The sequence below is a fragment of the Macrobrachium rosenbergii genome, chromosome 57 (genome assembly GCF_040412425.1).
Source record: "Macrobrachium rosenbergii isolate ZJJX-2024 chromosome 57, ASM4041242v1, whole genome shotgun sequence".
In the NCBI taxonomy this organism is placed as follows: Eukaryota; Metazoa; Arthropoda; class Malacostraca; order Decapoda; family Palaemonidae; genus Macrobrachium; species Macrobrachium rosenbergii.
Genome location: NC_089797.1, coordinates 12,536,596 through 12,549,708, shown reverse-complemented (window position 1 = coordinate 12,549,708; position 13,113 = coordinate 12,536,596). Strand labels below are relative to the sequence as shown.

Sequence of the window (13,113 nt, the reverse complement as noted above, 5' to 3'; positions counted from 1 at the left end):
TACCTACTGAGTAGCTGACTGAGTAAAGCTTTGAACTGACAGACTGTCTTATCCCTAAAGAAGCAGAGGTACTATCCAAGAGTTCTGATGGATGATTACCTACAAATATGCACCCTTCATGCACTGAAAGTGGGAAATCACCATCCATGATTGAAGCCAGATGCTGAACATGGGGTTTCTGAAGTGAATGGAGTTTGATGAACTATATCATTCAGAAGAGAAAGGTTAAGGACTGGTCTCTAGCCCATGGTCACCTTCTCCACCAGCATTGCTGGTATAAGCACCAACAGAGCAAGAGATCTGAATGATCCTGGAGAATAAAAAGGAAACACATTATTCTTCAAAAGGAAATCTGTAACCGTCCTGAAGGATACAGACTACCTAAGGCTGCCCCCTTGGTGCCACTTTGCCCAGCAGCAAGATTGTCATGTCTCTACTTGCAGCAGAATCGACTGACAAACTGATATTTCATTGTCCACTGAGATATGTTACTGCATCACTTATCTTACAGTCTACAAAGCAGCCTAGATCTAGTATGGATTCATGATATCAGTGATGAGATGGTTCTGGTTTTTGTTTGCTTTTCTTCCATTAAACAATAATGCCTTGACAAACATCATTTCCATGGGTAAAAAGCAGAGGAGTTTTTTTTTTTCTCTATTAGTTTGAGTGAAGTTTGGTACAAATTTGTCACCCCGTGGTGTGTTAGCTACGGCCATTGCTGGACCTTAATCCTCTTGTTGTAGCACACATCCTTTGATGCACAATATAGCATAAGGGGACTACTGGCGTGGATCATGTGATGATCCTCATTTTGTGCCATATGTTTAGACAAATTTTGCAGAAAAACATTTAAATCACTTGAATGGGCCATAAATGACTGAAAGGCAACACTTATGGCAACACTCACACCCCAGTTCAGTAAGGGAGAATAGTCTCCCATGAGATTTCATGGGGGAAGGTACTACATCTCCCCATTCCAGTACATCTCGCATATATTTGTCCATAAATATCCAGTAAAACCCCGTATTCGCGGGAGATGCATTCCAGAATCCCCCCGTGAATAGTTAAAATCCACAAATACTTAGAACCCTCCCCTCTCTAAAAATGCTTATAACTGCCTATCTTGAATGTTCAATTACCAATGTACTATATACCTAAAGTACCATCCTACATTAAATATACCTTAAATTATAAAAGAAGGCATCGTGCTTAAAAGAAGAAGAAGAAATTATTATCCTATTACTGTAATAATCTTTGAAATTATATTATTAATATCATTTCAAAGTCATCTTAAACATTAGTACCCTTAAAAATATATACATATGTACTTCTAACCCTTCCTGCCAAGAGAGAGAGAGAGAGAGAGAGAGAGAGAGAGAGAGAGAGAGAGAGAGAGAGAGAGAGAGAGAGAGATTATCTCTGTAATCTCTTGAAGAATGTTAATCCATTTCTCGATATGTATTCCTTTAAAATTTTACATAATTTATTAATTTATAAACTAAAATCTTACTAATTCACTCTGGTATTTTCTTTAATGAATTTATATTATTGCTGTTTACATTACTATCAATATTTGAAAATTAGTAAATATGACATTTTTATAACAAAATATAGTTTTATATATATACTTACCAAATAATTACATAGCTAGTTTCTACTTTATGCGGCAGCTCAAAATTCGAAATTTGCGGTAGTGCTCTTTTGTTTTGGGTGTAGGTATACTACCCCGCCCACTATCGGGGAAGAACAGGTACAACGTAGCTAAAGAGCTCAATTCGTATGCTCTATGTTCATGAGAGAGGAGGGGGGAGGGCTCTGATCATGTAATGATTTGGTAAGTATGTATAAAACATTATTTTATTACAAAAATGTCATTTTTATATAACTTACCAAATAATTACATAGCTGAATCCTACATTAATTGGAGGTGGGATAAATGGACATATACTACCCCAAAAAAACTCTGATATGGAGAGGAATTTGGAATAGAACATTAGCTAGCATCTTGAAATGCTTGTTGTAACCTTACCTGGTGAGGGAGCAATGGCAGACGAGTACTGCCTCTGGTCATAGCTCCTCTCAACCTGTAGAGGCATGGCAGTAGAGCCAAGGGTTGCCTCTACTTGAGTGGGACTCTTCGTTGGGTGGGTCGGTAGAGCTGCGGACTGTCACTCGATGGGCCAGAGTTCAATTCCCTGGCCAGCTGATGAAGAGTTAGAGGAATTTATTTCTGATGATAAAAATTCATTTCTCGCTATAATGTGGTTCGGATTCCACAATAAGCTGTAGGTCCCATTGCTAAGTAACCAATTGGTTCTTAGCCACGTAAAATAAGTCTAATCCTTCGGGCCAGCCCTAGGAGAGCTGTTAATCAGCTCAGTGGTCTGGTAAAACTAAGGTATACTTAACTTTAGCTTTGCAACGTAGGTTAATCGCAGGTTGCCAAAGCTAACAATCCCAAAGGGTCACATAAATAACATGTGGATATGCCCTTGCCCTGGGCGCAGTAAAACAGAACAACAAAGACCAGATAAAATTGACCTACACCACATAAAATTTTAGTCCAAAGCCATAAAATACAGACTGGTGACACTCACGACTCAGTGTCCACCACACTTCCCAAGAAGTACAACGATCCTTATTCAAGGAGAGTGGATAGAGGAAAAGAAGGCACTCTCCTATCCTTCATCCCCCAATACCATGCCAGCTGTGAAGAACGAACCTAATGTACTGCATTGTTCATACACTGCTTCAATGGCAAACACTGACTTGCACCTCCCAAATGATGTTTGCAAAATTGATGTGGAGGTTTCTTTCGGTAGGCGACCATGTTCCTGACACTTTCATGTCGTTGAGAAGGGCTCCCCAACCCAGATCCGAAGCGTCTGAGTACAAAGTTAGGTCAGGGTTCGTTGCAGCCAGAGATCTTCCTGTTGTGAATCTGTCTTCCGCTAGCCACCACCGGAGGTCCTCTTTTATTTGGGGAGTGATGTTGAAAATGAATGAGTCCGGGAATGACTTCCTTTTCCAATTGGCCTTGAGGTAAAATTGCAGTGTTCTTGTACGTAGCCTGCCTAAGTGTGCGTTCACACCAAATGCGTCGCGTCAAGTCGAGTCATGTCAATTCATTTGATGCAAGTCATTTTGACTAAACCCTGTTCACACCAAATGCGTCAACTCAAGTCAAGTTTGTACTCATTTGCATCTTATTTCTGCGACAGTAGCACAGTAGCCTTTTATGAGAATGGGTGCATATTCTCTTGGTGAAATTAATGCTCTGGTGTAGCTTTGGCATCGCAAACGTAAAAAAAGTAAGCCTAGAATCTGGGTGCATCATCTGAACATCAAGAGGCCACAATTTGGAAATTTCAACCATATGAGAGAGAGAGAGAGAGAGAGAGAGAGAGAGAGAGAGAGAGAGAGAGAGAGAGAGAGAGAGAGAGAGAGAGAGAAATCAACGAAGTTATTTTTCCAAGGTTAAAAGAAAACATTGAAATCACGAGTACAGGCAGTCCCCGGTTTACGACGGTTCCGGCTTACGACGTTCCGAGGTTACGACGCTTTTCAAATATATTCATCAGAAATTATTTCCTGGCTTACGACGCATGTTCCGGGGTTACGACGCGTCATACGCCGATCCGACGGAAGAAATATGGCCCCAAAACGGCAGAATAATCATAATTTGAAGGTTTTTTTGATGTAAAACTCAATAATAATGCAGTTTACATCGTTTTCAATGCACCCAGAGCATTAAAAGTAAGGTTTTCTTATGATTTTTGACGATTTTCGACGATTTTCCGGCTTACGACGATTTTCGGTTACGACGCGCAAGAAGAACGGAACCCCGTCGTCAGAAACCGGGACCGCCTGTATTTCATTACCAGGTAATTTTGGGGAGAGCTCCACATTTACTTTTGAGGTTTAAACCATGTAAAAAACTTTAATATCAGGTTTTTAGACCACATGAAAAGTGGAAAACCTACCTAACATAACAGATTACATGATTATTACAAATGATAGGCTTATGGAAAGAAAAGGGATATTGATAATTTAAGTTATTTTGAGTGTCTAATTTAGGTTAGCCGATAGTCCATAGTAATATACTGTACAGTCAAAATGTATTGCTCAAATCATAATAAATGGTTTACAGTGAATAAAATTTTTTACTTTTACCTGTGCATGACATTGCAGCAGCAACTTCTTTCCACAAAATGGCAATGAAGTCACGATCATGGTGTTTGGGGTCACAAGCATCATAAACAGCAGGCCGCCCCCAGCCAAGTTTACCAGTGGTTCGACCAGCATAGCTCCGATCGGCACTTGACACTCACTATGACTGACGTTAAAAATAGGTCCAGCTGTATTTGTGACTTGACTCGACGGGACGTGACGTCACTCGATGCATTCAGTGTGAACGGTTTCTTTCAAAGGCCCATAGAAAGCAGTGTTAAACTGGGTTGGCGATTCACGGCGAGTCATGAATTAGCCTGACTTGACGTGACGCGACGCATTTGGTGTGAACGCACCCTAATGGAACAAACGTCTCTATGGACGAGAGGGTTCCTAGAAGACTCATCCACGCGTTGGCTGAGCAGGAGTGGCGAGTTATGAAGTCCTGGACTTTCCTGTGGCAAGTTAGTATCCTTTGTTGGGATGGAAAAGCCCGAAAACTCTGAGAGTCTATCATTATCCCAAAACATAGAATAGACTGAGTCGGAACTAAATGTGAATTTTTGAAGTTTATTAAAAGACCTAAATCTTGGGCAAGACGAAGAGTTTTCCTGCAGGTCCTCCATGCACTGAGATCTCAAGGGGGGCCGTAGGAGCCAATCATCCAGGTACAGAGAGATGTTTATCCCAGTAAGGTGTAGCCATTTCGCTAGGGGAGCGAGTACCCGGGTAAAAACTTGAAGGGCCGTGGAGAGTCCGAAGCAGAGTGCCCGCAACTGGAAGACTCTGTCCTGGAACACAAATCTCAGATGCCTCCTGGAGTCTGGGTGAACTGGAATGTGGACGTAAACATCTTGCATGTCGATCGTAACCATCCAGTCTCCCTGATGGATGGCCGACAAAACCGACTGATTTGTCTCCATTTTGAACTTTGTTGTTTGAACGAAGAGGTTCAGGGCACTGATGCCCAGGACAGGTCTCCATCCTCCCGATGACTTGGGAACCACGAAGAGGCGGTCGTAAAACCCCCCCGTGTTTACATCCTCGACTACTTCCATGGCTCACTTTTCTAGTAGGGCTGACACTTCCCAAGATAGGGCCGAAAACATCTCTGAGTCTACCGAGTAGGCTGTTAAGCTGATGAGAGAGGTTACTAAGGGAGGTTTCTCCCTGAAAGGGATACATAGCCTTCTTTCAATACTTTCAGCACCCACAGCTCCACATTCTTCTTTCTCCATTCTGTCCAGAAATGGGAAAGTCTTGCTCCCACTGGAACATGGAGGACAGACATATAATTTTCTAAGTGTTGTCTGGTTAATGGGTTTCCTAGTTGGTCTGGAGGTTCGGAGGTTGGCTCTAGGTCGGGACTGGATGTAACCTCTAGAACCTCGAAAGGATTGTTGCTGCGGGGGCAACAACATTCTAGTTGTTGTTCTTGTAGTGGCTCGTGAAGAGAACTTAGTTCTTTTGGTGGATTGAGTGAGGAGGTCTTGAGTCGACTTCTTCTGTACACCCACTGAAATCCATTCCAGGGTGTCCTGCGGGAACAGACTATTCTTGTCTAGGGGTGCAAAAAGAAGCAAAGAACATTCCGATGGGGTGACTCCTTTTGCCATGTACAAGCACCACAAATCTCGTTTTTTTAGGACTCCTGTTGTGAAGATGGTTGCTAGCACTAGTGCTCTATCTCTTACAGATCTATCCGCACATCCCAGTACTCGCAGCCAGTCCGATGCAAAGTTCTCTTGAAGGGACGTACAGTCTTCTATCTTTTTGGCTAGGGCCCCCACCGTCCAATCTAGAAAACTAAAGATCTCGAAGACTTTAAATATATCTTTAAGAAGACAGTCTAATTCCGAGGCTGTGAAGAGAATTCTGGCCGTTGAGAAAGCAGAGCAACGAGAGGCATCTAAGATACTGGAGAAGTCCCCTTGAGAGGAGGCAGAAATTCCCAAGGACGGAGCATCTCCAGTTGCATAAGACAGATACTTCTGCCTTATCTAACGAGGGGGAGGCGAACAGAAGACCGCCTTCCCGACTTCCCTCTTCTCTGCTAGCCAGGCATTCATGCAGCCGAAAGCTTTCTTCGACGACGAAGACAACACCATATGTGGCAGTCTGGCGGTACCTGGTGGTTGTCGCATCAAGTAGGCCAAACCGGGCGATAATGGGACTACTGGAGAGAAGAACGGCGGGTAGCAGACCAGGAAAAACCTGAGCAGTGTCAAGTAATGAGAGGCAGGTTGCTCCTCTTCTGCAGGTTCCTCAACAGACAAAGCGGGTGATCTTGGGGGTTCCACGGTGTCTTGCACTACTGGAGTTGGCTTTTGAAGAAGGCTCAACACTTTATCAAGCCAAGGTTGAAGCGGTGCCAATGAGGGATCTTGAGGAACATGGAAATTCTCTTGTGGCAACCGATACTGGAAACTCTCCTTGCGGGGTCACGGAGAAATTAGAAGTAGGGTGGACTTCGAGAGAGGCACCCCCAGCGACTGGACGCACGGACGTTGGGCGCCCACCCGTTGTTGAAGCAGACACTGACTCCTTGGAAGCGACTGCATTGTCCGCGGACACTTGGCACCCCAAGGATGGGTGCTCGGCGATCTGGCGTTCCCACTCCGAGCAGTCAAACACGGAACACGGGCTCTTCTAACTCGGAATCTGGGAGCTCACGAACAGACAAGGCGAAAACTGCGCGCTCATGCGATGGGCACTTGGACATTGGGTGCTCTAGAGATGAAAGCTCGGATGCCGAACAATCTAAGAGTTGGCGCTTACGCACACCACTAACGTACACTGGGCACTCGTACTCTTGGTGCCCATGAGCTGGACTGACACACAATCGTTCGGGGTCGGAACGCACTTTCGCACCTGAATGAGAGCGAGAATCTCTTGCTGGTGACTCCCAAAAACTGCAAGAAAGGAGAGGGCTATGTTCTCTCTCTACAGCTTGCTTACGAGACGGGGGCGAATCAGAATCCACTGAAGCGCCCTGCCTTTTCAATAGCCTAGAAACACTGGCAAAACGGTCACTGCGTTTCTTAGAGGCGGGAGAATCTGAATCACTTGAAGACAGGGCATGCGCATCCATTCGAGCACCTTTCCAACGGTGTTCTTCTGCAGCATGGGATTGGCGAAGAAGAGGCTTGGATGAGGCGACGACTGCTCATGGGCAAACCCCACCGACCTCCCTTGGACTGCCAGTTTGCTTCCTCCCATGTTGGCAAGGGGAATTTAGCAGGGACCTTGGTCTAGGAGCATTGGTGGGACGAACAGCCGCCCCCTCCGCTGACACTTCACTCAACACTACACTATTAAATTTGTCCATAGGGACCTTCACAGAGTTCCCAATCTGGGAAACAGTATTGACAAGTAAATTAAATTTTTGATCTACCTGTGCTTCTAAGCTGGCAATGGCATTGGGTTCAGCAGAATGAGAGGTAGGTAATGGAGTGCCAGGAAAAGCTGGAGGACTGGAAATGGGAGAAAAGCTGTCACAGGCATTGAAGGGATAGGCATAACTTCAATATCAATTCCTCGAGAATGACCTACACTAGCGGAAGCCTTAGCTTCGGCCCTAGCTGTAGCTTTCCTAATTCAGTCATGCTGCAATTTGTCTAAGTGTGTCTGTAAAGTCTTCCATTTACTCTTCTCCCAGTCTTTACATTCGTCACAATTTAACTCTGGAGAACAAATTTGTTCCCTACAAGTACAACAAATGGTATGTGAGTCATATTTTGCAGACGTGGGTCTAGTTTTGCGACCCTTGCTGCAGTATCTAATACTAGACAAACTAGAGTCAGACATAATAGTCAAAATTCCAATTAGACAAGTCACAATCGAAGAAATAATCCAAATTCTAGCTAAGCTAGATAGCTGCACTACCAAAAGCAAAGAGTACTTCACCAAGGATGATCTCCGACCATCCGGCGAAAACGAAACAAGAGCTGCTAATAACTGGTGTTCAGTCATTAACCGGCAGAAACGAATTGAGCTCTTTAGCTATGCTGTACCTATTCTTCCCCGATAGTGGGCAGGGCGGCATACCTACACCCAAGACAAAAGAGCGCTACTGCGAATTTCGAATTTTGAGCTGCCGCGTAAAGTAGAAACTATAGCTATGTAAGTATTTGGTAAGTTACTTATATAAATCATTTATTTATCATACAAATAAACATACACCTCAGTAAGAGAGAGAGAGAGAGAGAGAGAGAGAGAGAGAGAGAGAGAGAGAGAGAGAGAGAGAGAGAGAGAGAGAGAGAGAGAGAGAGAGAGAGAGAGAGAGAGAGAGAGAGAGAGGAATTATTTTTTATTATTTGTTACTATTTAATCTTATCAAACTTAATATTAATATTTGAAAATTAGTACAGTAAATCCCCGTGTCTGCGGTCTCAATATTCGCGGACTCACCTATTCGTGGATTTCTCTGTGAAACATATCTACCAACTATTTGCGGAAAATTCGCCCATTCGCAGTATTTTTCACTGAGAAATATTCACTAATTGCTGTATTTTCATATTTTCTTGACTAAATGCACTCAGGATAAGCATTTTTTAGGGTTTTTTGTGTATAAACTATCAAAACAGGCAGTTCTAAGTGTTTTTAGAGGGGTTTTAAGTATTCGCGGATTTTTGCTATTCGCAGGGGGGTGTGGTACGCATCCCCCGCAAATACAGGGTGTTTACTGTATTGTAAATCATTATTCTATCATAAAACATATACTGTATGTAGATACAATACAGTATTTAATCACAAAAATATGAAAATACAGAATATTGCTTAATGAAAAAGTCCATGAATGGGTGAGTTTACTGTGAATAATTTATAGATGGTTCCAAAGAAAATTCTGCAATTCGCTGAGTCCGCGAATTGTGAGAACATGAATATTGGGGGTTTACTGCTCAGGTTTTAGTTATCTTTTATGATATTACATGAGCTGTATTTGTCATTTGTCAAAATAAAGTACAATAAAATATTAAAAAGAACACAAACTCGCTAAAAGGTACCAATTCTTCCCATCCAAGGACAGCCATACCTCATGTATTCGCATTTCTGGATCCACAAAAATTTTCATTGGAAACTAACTAATTTGCATCCGCAATTTTTTCACTGATCTGCTTATAGTATGTACATGTTTTCTTTCTTCTATTGAACTGTTTATCTTCATTACTATATGACTTCTGTGACACATGAAGTTTATCTAGTTTACCTTTCTGACAATTACGAAGAAAACCTCAGCCATTAAGTATACAGTCCCATTTATTACTTGGTTTTGCGTTACTGTGAGTGCAAAAAGAAAACGGTAGCCAATGAATTAGCATAGGGGTAACATTAGTACAATATACCATAATGTAAATGATCTAGTGTGGCAAATACCCATTAAGCAATACAGTACTGTATTCTATTTTTAAGTCAACCATTTATTTCTTATTTTAAGGATAACATATTAAGCTAACTTTTAAATGAAATTTAAGTGCTTTGGGAGCATGATTTGGGTCATATTTAGGGTTTAAACTCAAGAAATAAGCATTTGTTAGCATTTTTAGTGACTCGTACCAAACATTCATGATTCCTGATCTGCGGCAGGTTGTGGAACCTAACCTCGCAAATGTCCGAGGTATTACTGTACATCTCTTATACTGTATATTTGTCCATAAATATACTAAGGGATTGTTGCTGGTTTTAGTTCTTATTTTTTATGAGATTATGTAAGCTGAATATTGTAACTAACAAATAAAAAATACTGGGTAGAACATGTTTCACTCATAAAATTAGCATATTTTTACAAGCATCTCAGGAAAAGACCTGCAAAGGGTTGAGAATATTCACTTTCAATTTACACTTTCAATTCACTGTGGTAAGTAGAGGAAATTTCTCTTTATTTTTTTTATACCACAAGCATTTGCATATATTCTTTTTTTTTATTGACAGACTTTAAAGTTTGCCAGTCATGGTTTTTTATGTATATATGTGCCAACCTGTAAGGGTTAGAAACAATTGATAAAGAACATAACTCTATCTTTACCTCACATGTCTGTAAGGGATATTTCCCATGCTGGCCTATAATGACATTTTGTAAATGGAAAATCAGAACACCTACTGTAGTGTTACTTAGTCAAAACTAATTCAGAGAAAAATCACTAACTTTAATCAGTTTGGACATGTGAGAGTTCTGTATATGACTAGTCTACTTAGTAGATAAGTGACTGTAAATAAGAAACATGCTACAGCATTTTTAAGTTGTTGAGTTGACCACTTTCACAAGATAAGTTATTTCACTTGAATACAAGTTCTTGATACTGCAGTTTCTTGCTTTGTTTATAACTCTCCTTAATATGCTTAATATGCAAAGCATACTAAAATCTATCATAAATTTACTGTTAATGAGATATTTTGAGTCTGTATGTGTTTTGATGTTCAAGGCCATTGGGTGGTAGGCTACGAAAGACGATATTCATGCAAGTGGGGCTGGTTTAAAAGGAAAAAATTTACCAAAATCAATGTTGTTTTTGGACGTGTTTAGGTTCTGGAATGAGCTGGCCTAACTATTTAAGAAGTCAGTGATTCTGGCAATGTAAATATGTTTTTCTGATACGGTAACTGTTCAATTGGTTGGGATGAACCTGACTTCCATTAATATGAAAAACAATTAAGTGTACCTATTATAGCCCACTGAGCCTTGGTCAGGTTACATTAAGAGTGTTCCAGGTTTGGCCCCTGGCCAGGTGAGGATCCAGCACCCTAGATAGAGTTAATGAATTTTAGGATGCATTGCTTAACTCTGCCCCTGAACTTCGAGTTAATGCTTACCAACATGAGCTATGTATTCTTTCAACAGATTATGTTGCAATTTATGCATTTTACACCTGTACATTGCACTGCAGGATATTTTGGCTCTGCCCCACTCAAAATCCCCAGTTTCCCACTGTAGTCCCCAAATAAGCTGAACAGGAGGGGGGGCTACTCTTGTAGGATGGTTTTCACAAGTTCCCTAATTTCTATGCCCATAAAACAGAAAATAGAAAATATCAAGGTGATTATCTACGTCACTGTTTCTTAAACCTAACAAGGCCTAGGCAAGACTTCATGCGGACCTTCTGTGCAGAAGACCAACACAAGATAGCCCTAGTCCTCAACACTAGGAAAATAATAGCCTACCCGGTTCACGTAACTGGCGTGATATTACAGTATCATAGTAATGTCCCTTAACAATAAAATTACATTCAAGAACTCTGCTGAGCCTAAAAGCAACTGCCATGCAAACACACGGCAACACAAACTTACGTTGAACTGTCCACGGTCACTCAGCAGCCTGTGATCTAAATTTATGTCCTCTGGGGTAACTCTGTTCACCAGGTTGTAAAGCTGTTCATAACGGCTGTTGAAAACTGCCTCGGGGACTTGAGAGTCTCTCTTGAAAGTGCGAATTGCAAGTCTTCCAATTTGCTGTATAAGTGACGTCATGATTTGTGCAATTCTCAAGCACTCTTGTTTCCTCACCAAAGCCAAAATAATAAATACCACCGTTCGATCATGAATGAATAAAATTTTCAGGATCAAAAATACAAAGCATACTATTTAAATTTGGTAAAATTCTGTCATAAACTAAAAATGAAATCTTTAAAAATGAAAAAAAGAAGATTGCCTGTTTCTTTACTCTAAAATTATGAAGAGCATCAAATTTACTTCGATTCGAATGAGCAATCAGCTGTTTTGTGTTACTTTTAGGTTCGAGATACGTGACAATTGCCGATTTTCAATGTCATGACATTACTAGCATCGACTGCAGGACTGCAAAAACTACAAAATACGAGATAATTGTAGGGATCCATTTCCTTGCGTATTATTATAATGCTAAAAGGTTAAGCATATCGAAATAACCGGATCCTTCGTAAATACAGACTCCCACGGGTTTTAACCCGGTATATATCCACCTTTGGTTAATTTAGTACAAGCTCTTTGGAGATGACCGTAAAAACACAAACAAAAGACTGCAAATATCATAAAGATAATGACCCCAAAGAGATATTAGTCCTAGATAATGAACCCCGAAAACTCTTGGGGGTCACTATCCAGGAAAGATCCAAATAACCTTTTAACCTTTTAGCTTAAAATATCTTCGAGTTCAGTTCACGTTGAATGATAAAGTTCACGGTCCGTCTAGCTTTGCCTACTTTTTCTTTGCTAGTCCCAATACTCTATTAATTTAACTGTATTATTTCTTCAGTGCCCTCAGTCAGCGTTCAGTTACTGTATGAGTATTCTAAAAATCTCGTTAATACTATTAATATCATGTTATTGCTCTGCATCCATTGGGAAAATTATCATTTTGTAATTATGACGATAGGTATTAATTTGGTGTAATTTGGTGAACCTGATTAACGTACATACATAGGTGTAAGATCTCCTGATTAAAATCCATTTAAATTAAGGGGCAGCTACCAGACATAATGAGTTTAGTTAGCGGCCTCTATTCCTCTTTTCTTTTACAGCTCATGACCTTCTTGTATGCCTGCGGAAGACTTACCGTGGCGCAAATATGTGGCATCTGTACCAAGACCGTCCTATTGGACTCTTTCCTCCATGATGATCTGTACAATGAATTCATTTTAGTTCGGTGGTGAGTCATTTTAATTCATAATTTTTCATTTCAACTTCTGGGGTAATTTCGTTGACTTGGAAAAAGAGAAAGAAAATCCGACTCGGTTACATTTCTACTATTCCACAAGAAAGGAGACAGGGGTATCTCCGCACAAAACAGAACCAATTCCAGCTTCAGCTGTGTCAAGCATAAATTAACGTAAGCAACATCACAAAATTAGACATTTGCAATTTCTTAAGAAACTTACTGCTATTAATATCTTCAAGAAACTTTTTCATAACAACAAAATGTCACCCCCTGATGAAAGCTTCACCTTGCATCTTGCATGTATGTAATAT

General features: G+C 40.9%; 1 protein-coding gene across 1 annotated transcript in view; it reads right to left on the bottom strand.

Moving 5' to 3' along the window:
• The window catches only part of LOC136836950 (2-aminoethanethiol dioxygenase), a 30,918-nt gene extending 19,215 nt beyond the window's left edge, over positions 1–11,703 (bottom strand). The window contains exon 1 of the mRNA XM_067101472.1: positions 11,458–11,703. Within this exon, the coding sequence (XP_066957573.1) occupies positions 11,458–11,637 (180 nt within the window). The 5' untranslated portion in view covers positions 11,638–11,703. The remainder of the gene's footprint in view (positions 1–11,457) is intronic.
• Between the last annotated feature and the right edge of the window lie 1,410 nt (positions 11,704–13,113).